Source organism: Buteo buteo, chromosome 10 (assembly GCF_964188355.1).
Source record: "Buteo buteo chromosome 10, bButBut1.hap1.1, whole genome shotgun sequence".
NCBI lineage: Eukaryota > Metazoa > Chordata > Aves > Accipitriformes > Accipitridae > Buteo > Buteo buteo.
In genome coordinates this window covers 20,280,851-20,294,590 of record NC_134180.1, presented here as the reverse complement: position 1 = coordinate 20,294,590, position 13,740 = coordinate 20,280,851, and the positions used below count along the sequence as shown (strand labels likewise).

Below are 13,740 nucleotides of genomic sequence, written 5' to 3'. Positions count from 1 at the left end.
CAGCAACTAAGCACCACACAGCCGCTCACTCACTCCCCCTGCACCCAGTGGGATGGGGGAGAAAATCAAGAAAAGAAGTAAAACTCCTGGGTTGAGATAAGAACGGTTTAATAGAACAGAAAAGAAGAAACTACTAATGATAATGATAACACTAATAAAATGACAACAGCAATAATGAAAGGATTGGAATGTACAAATGATGCGCAGTGCAATTGCTCACCACCCGCCGACCAACACCCAGCTAGTCCCCAAGCAGCGGTCCCCCGCCCCCTCTTCCCAGTTTATACACTAGATGTGACATCACACGGTATGGAATACCCCATTTACGCCACTTTGGGTCAGCTGCCCCGGTTGTGTCCTGTGCCAACTTCTTGTGCCCCTCCAGCTTTCTCGCTGGCTGGGCATGAGAAGCTGAAAAATCCTTGACTTTAGACTAAACACTACTGAGCAACAACTGAAAACATCAGTGTTATCAACATTCTTCGCATACTGAACTTAAAACATAGCACTGCGCCAGCTACTAAGAAGACAGTTAACTCTATCCCAGCTGAAACCAGGACGCATACTAAAATGGTTGAGAGGCAAATGTCCATTTTCCTGAATTTTCTTCATAATTTCAGTCACACATGTTCACAAGCAGAGCCCCAAGAGTACCTATGTTTAACTGTCATAGGAAATCATACAAAGCAGTTGGACTAGATATTTTAATAATTTAAATGCTCTCAATTAGCAAAACAAAGATGCTTGCTTGAGTTTTTTTAGGTTTTAAATGGTTTCATAGATCCCTTGAACACTTTTTTTTTTTAAAATACTTGCTCTTTTTTCTTGTCCCTCAAGCCTTGTCCTTTAGAGGCTTCTTACCTGTGGAAGGAGACATGGGTGCTGTTAAGATGTACAAAATAATAGGCATCTCCTTTCTCACTGTAAAATTAGAGTTTAACGTCCATTTGAAGGGCATGAAATTAAATCTCAATTTAGCTATATTCTGTAGTCACGAAAGCACTCATGCTATCAAAATCACCAATATCCTTACAAAGGGCACTACTTGCTCAGCATCTTCTCATCGTGGCACTTCGCTTAAGTCCTCTAGATTGTGATGCATCCCCAAGTTTATCCCTGTAAGCCTTACAAAACTCCTTCATCCTAAATCTCCCACGTGTATGCCAATATTGCATCCTTCTGCTGCATTCCCAATCCTTATACCACAAAGCACTTTCACTTCCCTCCCCCTTCAGCTCAGACCCACCAATGCCACTGAATACTCATTTCTCAAAGCTGACTGTAGTGATCTTGAAAATATGAGGCCATCTTAATTCAGCTGTTAATACTAGATAAAGAACATGTACATACCCTTCCTATAGGCTTTCCTGAAGTCCATACTTATTTTCCTCTTTCAACACACCTTGGATACATCAGCTGTCCTCTCTTACACTGCACTTGAAATAAAGTTGTACCAGATTCTGCTCCAAAATGGTCCTGTTTACAGTAAAATCCAACATAATCCCCATGGTAAAAGTAAATTTGATTCTCATAGAACCCTTGCAGCAGCACATTATTTTTCTCCATTTCATTTTTTGACAAAGTACATGGCTCTAAAGAAGAGAGACTTAATCAGTGTTAATAAATCAGTTATTTTTGAAATAGCATCATTTTGACTAGTCTACACTAAAACTGTAAATTATTTCCCATTCTCTTAATATATTATACATTAAATCACTGTACTTTTGGATACTACAGGCATGTCATATTTAAGGAAACGAAAAGCCAGACAAAATTACATGTGCTTCTATTAAAACTTTCATCTCTAACTGAAAAAAAAATGAAGTTGAGATCTTAAAGTTCTAGTTGACCATACTCAATTTATAAATTCTAGGTATCTGAATTTAGAGAGAGTTGGGGTTGTTCAGACTGGAGAAGAGAAGGCTCTGGGAAGACCTTATTGCAGCCTTCCAGTACTTAAAGGGGGCTTATAAGAAAGATGGGGACAGACTTTTTAGTAGGGCCTGTAGTGATAGGACAAGGTGTAATGGTTTTAAACAAGAAGAGGGTAGATTCAGATTGGATATAAGGAGGAAATTTTCTACAACAAGGGCGGTGAAACAGTGGAACAGGTTGCCCAGAGAGGTTTTGGATGCCCCATCCCTGGAAACAGTCAAGGTCAGGTTGGATGGGGCTTTGAGCAACCTAATCTAGTTGAAGATGTCCCTGCTCATTGCAGGGGGTTGGTCTAGATGACCTTTAAAGGTCACTTCCGAACTATTCTATGATTCTATAAATTATACAGACAAATAAGTGCGTACTTATCTTATCACACCTACCTATACAAACTGGTGGTGAAGTCCACTGTCCTTCAGAACAGTAGATTCTCTCAGATCCTTGCAAAAAATGATAGTCAGAGCAACTATACTGAACTGAAGAACCACTGTCATACTGGGTCAGGGGTGGGAGAGTAAGAGCTCCATTCGCAATAGAAGGTGGAGAGTCACATTTTTCTGCAGGAGCTGGAATAATGTTAAAAAACACTTGAGAAACATTCAGCTTAAGAAACTAACAAATCAGCAGCTTTAAATGCCTGTCAACACTAGATATCTATCAGCTCTCAGATAGTGTATTTTTGTACTTCATTGTATCTCAGATCAGAATGCAATCTCCTGCTTAATTCTAACCATAACAAATCCCTTGTGTGCATTTAATTGTTTACAGCTGTCTTTCTATAAAGCTTTGGGTTCCCTGGGCTTGGAGAAGAGCTCCTCCCTCCTTTCTACAGCCTTCCCCCATTTTTCCATGTTTGGATATATTTAACAATATAGCTGTCTTGTGCAAGGATATCTGTGCATATCTGTATTGTTGAATCCTAAGCTTCTATGATTTACAACAGATTCCAGGCCTGCACTGCCAAAGCAATTTTTTTCTAAATAGGTCTATGATTGATAATTAAAAAGGCAATAAATAAAGTATTGTTTTACCTTGCATAATGCATTTTGGATATTTCAGTTTGCCGTGGCTACACTGTGTCCTCCCGGGAGATGGAATGGTAGTCTGGACAAAATTGTATCCCTGTTTACATTCAAACTCTATGAGATCACCATGTAGGAAAATTAATTCTTCCTGTCTCCATTTCAACTCTATGTTGTTGCTGTTCATATCAGTTACATTAAGAGTGCATGGTTCTAGGAAATAAAAACGTACTTCAATAAAAAGGAACCTTAAGAGATTTCCTAGCTCCCTTTTGTAAGAGTCAAGAAAGAGAAATCTAAATCAATAGTTCTAAAATGTTTTTAAACCTTGCAAGAAGAACTATAGATGCATAAAAAAAAGAATGCAAATGTAAAGAAATGGGCTGAAGTAACTGAAATAACATAAAAAAAAAAAGCCTAAACTGGGAACAGTAAATCACAGAACACACACTTCTGACATGATCTAGATTTTACAAGAAGCCTGGGTTTACCATTGAAGAAGAAAAGAACTTCTTTACTGTAACTTGAAAGGACTTCTATAATGAAAATAGTCATCCATCAAAATTAACCCGTCAGATTTGGCTGACAGGTTTGGTAAGCCCTTCAAGGATAGTAGTAGTTAATACACAGTAAATTTAAACTGTTAGCCTAAGGAAGTGTTTTAACAATTCCCTTTGCTTTGCTTTTTTCTATGTTTTGTCACTGTTAAAATAATTTAGAGGTCTTCCAAAAACTTTTTGGAAGTTTTCTGTTCTTCTTTGGCTTTTTCAGGTTATCCAAGGTCAATATTGTTTTGGTTGCTCTCTGACAGGTTTCTTAAAATTTAGTGCCAGGATCACTTCAAGTAGCCTAGCTTTCTATTAGACAGTTAACCTCATTAACTTTTGAAACCACTGTTACACTGCAGTAAAGCCTGACAGAGGGACAGTGTTGTAGTTTAACCCCAACCAGCAACAAGGCACCACACAGCTGCTAGCTCACTTCCCTCCCACCCAGTGGGATGGGGAAAAGAATCAGAGGGGTGGGAGTAAAACTTGCAGGCTGAGATAAAGACAGTTTCATAGGACAGAAAGGAAGAAAATAATAATTATAATAATAATAATGAAAGAATTGGAATATACAAAACAAGTAAAGCACGACGCAGTTGCTCACCACTTGCCGACCAATGCCCAGTCAGTTCCCAAGCAGCAATCTGCCCCCTAGGCCAGCTCCTCCCAGTTTATATACTGGGCATGATGTCACATGGTATGGAACACTCTTTTGGCCAGTTTAGGTCAACTGACCTGGCTGTGACCCCTCCCAACTCCTTGTGCACCTCCAGGCTTCTTGCTAGCTGGGCATGAGAAGCTGAAAACTCCTTGACTTAGTCTAAACACTACTTAGCAACAACTGAAAACATCAGTGTGTTATCAACATTCTTCTCATCCTAAATCCAAAACACAACACTATACCAGTTACTAGAAAGAAAATTTACTCTATCCCAGCTGAAACCAGGACAGACAGTTACAAAAATAAATTTCTACAAGTTCCACAAGAATCACTGCCTGGTAGAGGAGGCCCTTATTAATGCTTTTCTGAGGGAAAGGCAAGGAGAAATCAGTTATTACACATTCTGATAACAGCACCATAACAACAGATTGGTATGGATATTTTCCGGAAACTACAGTATATGCTCTTTCTGGTCTGATTAGGTCAGGGTTGAAAAGAAATCTCAGAAAACTTGGACAAAATGGTGTGGTTATTTGGATGCTTAGGAGACAAATAATGCTCATAGGAAATGAGTTTTCATTATTTCACAGGGTATGTTAAATTTGGGTATTCAGATCCAAGAATGCTGATCTAGACCTTTCAATCCAGGCGAGGTACATTTTACCCATTTAGAAATAAGGAATTAAAACTGAACTGGTTATTTATTTGCATTTTCACAGTAGATTACAAACTTAAAGTGAGTCAATTTAACAAAGAATACTAGTGAAATAGAATTATTTTGTTACAGGAAGGAAGGAAAGATAAACAAACAACTCTTGTAGATCATCAGAAGTAGTATTCCTTCTAGTATTGGTAAATTCCTAATGGGAGTTCTATACATTGTTTTGAACAGCATACATAAGAACAACATGGAAAAATTAGAAAGTCCAGAATGAATTAGAGATATAAGGACACATAATAAAAACAAGGGCTGAAGGTTTAAATATGAAAGTCCAAGAAGTCATCGTATTCCTTATTAATCATATCTAAAAGCCATTTTGGCAATGGCTGCAGTCAATCCTTCTAAACATCTATCAAAGGACAGGAAGAAATTCACTAAGTGGAGAATATGGGAGAAAGAAATCAGAGAATCCTCCTAGGTAACAGGGACAGCTACGTTCTAGAATAGCTCACTCAGGAAAACCAAGGAATCTATTTAATTGGGTGTTTGTAAGAACAGGTCAGAGGACACCTAGGAGGAATGGCCTAGGTATGTTTGATTTTGGTTCACCCTCATGTTTCTGGAATCTTTATTAAAGGTGGTCAGGAAAGGATTACCTAGAAGTTCTTTCCAGTTTTACCTTTCTATATTACATATGACAAAACTTTTTTTCTTACAAGACTTACCTAAGCAAGTTGGTTGTTCTGTCCAGTTTCCTTGTTCACAGTAAACAGTACTAGGTCCATCCAAAAAATGGTAACGCTGACAACCATATTCTACCGAGGAACCATTTTTGTAACTTGTCAATAGTGGACCAAAGAGAACACTGTTTTTAATCACAGGTGGAGAGGTACAGTCTTGCTGTATTTCTAATACAAGGTAGGGAGATGGGTAATTAGATCTTTAAAACAATGTTAATACTGGTGAAAGTATCAGACTAATAATAGACTGAGCAAAAAATTTACATACAAATAAAATGTAAACCAATATAATTTCTTTTTCAAATTTCATTTTCAGAAACTCTATGCTTGCCTTACTGAATTGCAGACAGGCATTCTATTTCCATCTACACTCCTCATCTAATTCCACTCTTGACTCTTACCAGTTTAGACTCAATATAGATTAGTTCTTTTTCTGTGATGAGACGGTTGGTTGAAACATTTAACCCATATGTCATTCAAAATATACAACAGAAAACTCTCTAGAACTGTTAATCAAACAATCACCAAAATCCTCATGAATTTGCATGTTCAGACAACACTAACAGAAAGAATACAGAATGACTGAAGGTAAATGATAACATATGAAATGAAATTACAGATACACAGCAGGCTTATAGGCGTACTTTATAATCACTAGAAACAAGCAATACTGGCCTTTCATTCATTCAGACTGCTACACTGACATCTGTAGCACATGCAAACATTTTCAAGGGTAAGGAACTGTACTACAGCAGAAGAGTAGCAACAGTAGTCATACAATGCCTATAATAAATACACTGGAGAGTACTGAAGTGCCTTTTAAATAGAAGAGCAACGTTCACCTACTTGTATCTTCATTGTGATATGTTTTGCTTGCCCTTATTGCTGCATCTGCCTCAAGTGATGGTGGTGCCTCAGATGCCTGTTTATCCATAGTTCCTATAACCATAGCAGAAATGTAGAACCAGTTTTCTCAGAAATAACTCATTTTCAAATACCAAAACAAACAGACACTGATGCATTGTAAGATGTAATAAAAGCAATATTCCAGGGGAGAACTACACAACACAGAGGTCAGCTGAATTCACCTAGCTCATCCTTTCTCCTTAATCTGTGAACAATGGATTGTCTGCAAACTATGCAGCACTTTACCTCTCAAGCATTTTCACAGAGGACGACATAAACAGTTTTGCAAATATGGAAACCAAGGCTGTCCAGAAAATTAAGGCATTGTTTGAAGAATCGTTTCTGTTCAGTAGTCAGTCTTCACAAAACTACTAACCAATACAAATAGGGGGTGATGACCATTTTCCTTTTTCACACTGGATTTCCTCAGATCCTCTTACTTCAAAGGTACTTTGACACTGTATACGAACTTTGTCTCCATTGTGATATGTTCTTTTAACTGTGGTGATATGGGTGTGAGGAGGAAGCGGTGGTGGAGGACATTTATTTTTTACATCTGAAAACAAAAAATGCATATTGCTTTCTCATTAATCAAAACAATGGACACATTAATTTTACTATACAACATGCGAGCCTATCACTCAAAAACTTTTTTGGTTGGGCCAGAGTAATTGCTTACTCCCATTTTCTTAACAAAATGGGAGACCAGAACAAAAAATGATTTTACGTTCAACAAAAATGAAATAGAGGTATTATGCTATTGTACTGCTATAAACAAACTTGTAATTTCTCCACATAGACTTAATAAAATGGTCTTTAAAGGACTTCAGGAAATAGAGGTTTCCCATACCCTCCATTGATATAATATTTAAAAGCAGCTTCTGTATTAATTCTAATGCTACAGAAGCAGCAATAATCATAGCCCATTTCCTACCCCCAAATTAAGTTTACAATTACTGTATCCTCAAAACTAGATTTAGGCCATGTTTTCATTCACCTGAGCACCCCACCTTCTCTGCGCTCACTCAAGAAAAATTTCTGCTGTGTCATCAGAATAAATACAGGGCTAGGGTCCTAAAACATGCCATTTAATTGAGAGCTTCTAGTGCATTTTAAAAGCTACAGTATCTTCTAGGAAAGGAAGATGAACTTCATAATCAGTCACATAGTATTCTACAAGATTAGCTATAAAGGAATTACAAAGCACTAATTTTACTGAAAACTGTGCTTAACTCATCCGTATTTTTTAAAGGTTAAATATAAATTTTTTTTAATCTCAAGCACCACCCACACAATGATTATTAAATTTGCTTTAGAAAACATACTTCACAAGAAAAATTCCTATAAAAATATATTGGAAATGGATACCATAGATTTACCTTAAATCAATAAGAATGATTGACTGTCCCATCCTCTATCATCAACATCTAGCATCCCTTGTATATAAAGCAGACAATTTGTTACCACGAGGCAGTGAGATGTCCTAAAGCTCAGAAGTAATCCTCATAAAGGGGGCAATATCCAGATAACACAATGACCCACGACTATCAAGGCATGTTGAACAATATTATCAATTTTCAGCTAACCTAAATGTTCGTACTGTTTTCTGCTGTATACTAGATCTCATCTGGTTCACTAGACCTTTCACTCTTTTGAAAATTTCTTTTCTGAGAATACGCATTATCCCCCAATGAGTGGAGAAGTGACAGTAATTGCAAAAGGTGTGTTTCTGTCCTCAGGATGACCTTTCTAGTTAATCCTGTTGAAAACATGTAGTTTGGTGAGGCTGTAAAGCTCTGAAAAGTATCACAATCCCCATGCTCAGGACGAACTTGTTATAAATTTTATTTTTAATGCCTCTCAAAAGGCATGTTCCCACCTCACAAGGCAGGATCAAAAATGCTTGATAAACCTTCATGTAATCTGAACTTGGTTTAACTTGAGCTTCAGGGGATGAACAACTTCCCTGTAATTGTTGACTCCTGCTTCTCCAGGATACAACATAGAGAGAAACAACAGCAAGAGATAGTATCTGCTCTATTGTTAGAGTCCACTGATAATTAATACCAATTATCATTCCTTTCCTCCCTGCTACCTTGGCTACATGTCCTTCAGCTAACACTTGATTTCTACTTAGGCTGTGAACTGATACAAAAAGCATATTTTTATTTTGTATTCACAAAGCATTTAATGAAAGAAGGTTCTAGCCTTTCACCAAGAATTTGACATAGTAAGGTACCTTCACACACTGGAGGATCTGGATGCCATCCAAAATAATAACATTGGATTAGGTCAAATTCACTGACAGAATAATTTTCCTCACAGAAAAAGTGAACTACATCTCCCTCTTCATAGATTTCCTTCACAGGATAGAAACCTCCATGTGCTATTGCACTCAAAGAGGTGCAAGTTATTTCTAGGAAGAAAACACACAGCAGTGAAAACCAGTTGAGGAAGGCTTCCCCTCCACCCCCACAACAGCTTATAAAAAAAGCCTTTTTGCAAATTTTTGTTCATTTGTAGAATAAATCACATTTCAAACAGAATTATTTTCCAGCCCATTACATACTAGTGCAGTTTGGAGTAAGGGACCACCCATGTGTTAGACACACTGCTACTTCTGTAGAGTTTCCTCCTGCAGTATGATAACCCGCATCACATTCGTATAGTAGTGTTTCATTCAGTCGAAGCTCCTGTTGGGCTGTGAAGTAGCTGCCATGATGTAAATTGGGTACCTGACATGACTCTTAAACAAATAAAGCATATGCATAATATTAATTGCTCTTTTCATTTCAAGTTATCAATCTAAATTTTTCTTTAGATACACCTTAGAAGTGGTCATATCCAAGGCAAAATCTTTGCAAATAATGAATAATTTAAAATGCAGTAGTTTACACAAGTTTTCCAGGTGTCATTTGGGAAGAAAGTTTGGATGGCAACAGATTTATTTGAAACAATGCAATTTCATCTATACTGATTCCTTCTACATATAATTTTATCTATACCAATTCACAAAACTAGCAGCATGTGAAATCTGACCACTTCTTCCCACGAGGTACAGTTGAGAACCCGCTTTAGGAGTACTCAAATGATAATCTGACATAGGCAGCTTGGCCCTACAGGTACAGCAAGGACAGTAGAACTATATAAGAGATTCAAAAGGAGAAAAATGCAGAATCCTACCAAATTTTTTAGCACAGCTTGGCTGGGAGGACCATCCTTCTGGCCGACATTGCACTGTATCTTCAGTACCACCGCTTGGAGTGTGGTAGCCTGGATTACATTTGTACTGAAGCTTCTCATGTATTTTGAAGTACATTTCTGTACCGTAAAAAAAGCCATTTTCCAAAACAGGCTTGTTACATTTTTCTAAATGAAAGGAGATAGCTTGGTTAGAAAGAAAGAATTAATGGAATATTTTTGTTTTCTGATAAGCAAAAGAAGGGATTTAGCTATGCTGATCTAATCTTGGTTTTTTTGACCTATTGAAGAAACTCTACCATAATCATCAAACCAATGGTAATAATATGGAACACGACAACCAAGGAATCTAGAGCTAGGGAGGCTCTACAAGATATACATCTGAGGGGAAACTATCTATTAGTTTTCCCAAAATAAGGAAACTGGGCAACTTTGGCATTCTTATAAAAACTTACATGGTAAAAGCCCTTAAAATATGTATTATTGTAAAAATATTCCATATATAAACATATGTAGTTTATATACATAAAGGATTAATTTCACCTTGTTGTCCTAACTTACACATTTTATCCCTTCTGTTATGTAGCTTCTGTTCCTGTATGTTCCAGAAATTCCAGCTGGAGAAGTTTCCTGCTAGAAGCAATGATGAGATTAAGAGAGCTAACTCACTGTAGCATTGTGGCACTGGAGACCATCCTTTTGCTGTACAAGTTATTCTTCCATCTTGAGTCCCAGTTTCAGTTGTATAACCAACCATACAAGAATAGGAAAGTTTTTTTTCCTTACGCATAGGGAAATAATAACTTTTGAAATTATAATAGTACTGGGCAATCTTTCCACTTTCAATATGTGGCAAATCACAAGGTTTATCTGCAAAAAGATAAATAAATATTGACTCTTTATTTAAGCCCAGAAGATGTAAGCATGAGCACCCTTTGCTGCATAAACATACTGATGCCTGCTCTAAAATCCAGTGGCAAGAGTGTCAAGATTAGCTATGCCATAGCTCCTCAATTCAGCAACAGTATGACAAACTTCTAGGAGGCGACATATATGAGTTAAATTCCCTTTCTTCAGCAAGTTTAAGAACAGAGTCAACAGAAAAGACAAAATGGAGGTTAAGGAAAGAACAAGTAGAACGGCAATTAAAAAAAACAACACACAAACCAGTAATAGCAGAAAACCTTTAAAAGGAGTTATGTTGTATAGGACATTAATTTATTTAAAAAAAAACAACAAACAACCAAACCAAAAAGCAATACTTATGTTTCTATTTCTTATAAAACTATCCTTTGAGTCTCAAAAATTCTCTCCATGGCATTACAAGGCAATCATCCTAGAGAATCAAGTTTTTAAAACTGAATCACCATCCATGAAACTCAGTATAATAGGGCAGAATTTTCCCAGAAGTTGGCACTGCTGTATTCACACTACACATATTAGAACCTAAATAACAAACTATTGCTCCTTCACTCAACGGCACTAGAATTTACTGTATTTATTAGAATTTTCTGCCAGTTTAGTATTTTTACTAAAGAGAAAGTGCCAAGATAATTTTTTTTTTTAATAATTCCCTTCCTCACACAGCCAAGGTATCACATCTAGATAAAAAAAGAAAAAAGAAACCCAAACCTGAGGGTAATGAAGACAGAAATAAAGACAGAAATGGTTGCCACCTACATACCTTTTGTTTTGCTTTCCAAAGGGTATCAGTGTAATTTCAACTGCTTTGCATAAGGAGAAAACTAATGAAGACAGAAGTAGTTGCAACAAATATGCTGGAATTAAATATACATTAGCAGATACAAAATGAAATGCAAAAAAAAGGGGACACCTTTTCAATTAATGGAGGTATACCCTCATATACAGTCCACAGCTTTGTGAACTTGCAGTTCAAGTGGTACGTAAGCTATATGAACCCAGGAATTTTAAGCAATGCTGAAAATAGGGATAAGGAAATGCAGAACCACCCCAGACTAGCTTCTGCAGGTTCCACTTAACTTCCACTCTTTTGCTTTGTGGTAAAGCCAAAACACTTCAATCACCAAGACAATTCAATACATAAAATGTTTTAATAGTACAAAATCTAATTTGTATAAGTACCTTAAAACCACTCAAATACATTTCAAAAGAAACTTTTTCTGAATAAAAATCTGAACACTTCAGTATTACAGCTTTGAAGCTTAGATATGAATCTGTAGCCCTAAGCTACAGCAACAGCTGAGTCATGATCATCAGCCACCTCACAACAAAATTATATTTAAAAAACAGTGTTTACTTTTGGTAAATATATGAAAGACATTACCCTTGTTACCTAGACTGCATTTTCTAGATTCATTGTACATTTATTAACAATAGATTTCAGTGTATTTACCTTCTGCAGAGAGCTTGCCTGAACACATCATAACTAGGAAGAAAAAACAGCTTTTAAATCTCATCTTCATTACTGTCTCCATCAACAGTTTCCATCACCTGTGAAAACTCCCTAAGTATTACTTTTGTAAATAATTAACTGGGTTTTCAAAAGGTGTTCACAAATGCCTTGGTGTCCATGGTATTTCGTAGCAAGTTATTTCACTGAAAACACTATTTTCATTTATTTTAGTTTTTCAAATACCCTAACACTAGACTTGCAGAATTCTACTGCCGTTTGGCATATTGTACATCAGTAAAGAGGACAGGATTTATCATTTTACAGTGAAACCAGGCAACAAGCTTATGGAACCATTTAAACTAATTGAACACTGTTCCCCTCAGAACCTCCCGAGTTCGAAGTTTAAAGGGCATTCTGTTATCAGATTATTTACTTTGGCTCGAATAAGAGGAAATAGAAAATTCTCCCCTCCTCCAGCCTAGCCCCATATAACCAGTCAGTTGTATTCTATATCTTATTAATTTTGGAGGCTCTTACATTAAGAGCATAGCAACTACTATTATCTGTCTGTTGTGTTTTGCTGTATATAGCTAGTCCCTTTTGAGTCTTTCTTTAAACAAACAAATAGAACCTCATTTACAATGCATTATCACCTAACTAACTAAATGGCTACTAGTTGATTTAGCATCATGTTCCACCCTTGGGAGGCATAATCTTTAAATTTGGGGGTGGGAGGGTATAAATTTACAGTTTTCATTTTCTTGGCCTTGCTCTAAGAAAATGCAATTCCAAGGCACAAGAGAACAGAATTTAAGGGAGATGCTGTGATGAACACCATCTATTCAGCCAGATGAGATGCATGCTTGCATATATAGCTCACTTGATAGGAAGAAAGCACTCCTAAATCACCTCCCTTAAAATATCAGGTCAGAATTTCTAAATTCACCATTACAACATCCCGTTGTTCCATCATAATCTTGTAGTATTTAAAAAAAAAAAAAAAAAAGTAGAACTATAAAAAAATTTTTTTCTACAGTCACACATGATCCCTCAAAACCTTACTAGAAACTAAACTCAGGCTCCCCCAGAACAGTAGCCAGTTTTGAAATCCACAGACTATGCCTCCCTTCCTACCTATATCTCTCCAGATCAGACAAGCCAACATAACTGTCCCACACAAATGACTTTTTTTAACAGAATTCTAAAATATTTGATCAGTGAGGAATACCATGCTATTTGTAAGATTGACAGTTGAGTAATAACAGTACATTACTGCACTAGTGAAATTTCCAGGCCTTATAATTTTATTGTACAATTGCTTTTGGTAAGTAGTACAAAATAGGATTGCAAAAGCTGTATACAATAGAAAAAAGTTACAGAAATGTTAATTGCAATTTGAAAAAACATTTTCAAGGGTAGCTTGACACTTATTTGCTTTCTTTCAAAACGATTTAGTTGTCTACTACATACATGCTGTACAAATACATTTTCATATACATCATTTACACTTCAGTAGCAGGCAATACCAAGTGTATCCATCACCATCAGAATTGCTTGCAGAGGATCCACAATTTCTTGCATGTTATCTTTCCTCAAAACCCAGTCTGGTTTAATTCTGTGAAAATATTAATGGCTTGTCATTAAAACATTATATTGCCACAGCAGAAATAGCAGACTAATTTTTAAGCTCTT

At 36.5% G+C, this 13,740-nt stretch overlaps 2 protein-coding genes across 3 annotated transcripts in view; both read right to left on the bottom strand.

Annotated features, from left to right (window-relative positions):
• LOC142036009 (coagulation factor XIII B chain-like) lies at positions 1-12,150 on the bottom strand. The gene is made up of 12 exons (XM_075038891.1): positions 12,049-12,150; positions 10,344-10,544; positions 9,657-9,842; positions 9,043-9,219; positions 8,713-8,889; positions 6,850-7,029; positions 6,414-6,506; positions 5,553-5,735; positions 2,967-3,170; positions 2,319-2,501; positions 1,351-1,592; positions 1-861 (listed from the first exon to the last, which is right to left on the bottom strand). The coding sequence occupies exons 1-11, from the start codon at positions 12,128-12,130 to the stop codon at positions 1,381-1,383; spliced, it is 1,878 nt and encodes a 625-aa protein (XP_074894992.1). The 5' UTR covers positions 12,131-12,150; the 3' UTR covers positions 1-861; positions 1,351-1,380.
• The window catches only part of ASPM (assembly factor for spindle microtubules), a 33,657-nt gene continuing 30,967 nt past the window's right edge, over positions 11,051-13,740 (bottom strand). For both annotated transcript variants that reach the window (XM_075038884.1, XM_075038886.1), the window contains one exon: positions 11,051-13,663. In XM_075038884.1, coding sequence (XP_074894985.1) covers positions 13,558-13,663 — 106 coding nt within the window. In that variant the 3' untranslated portion in view covers positions 11,051-13,557. The remainder of the gene's footprint in view (positions 13,664-13,740) is intronic.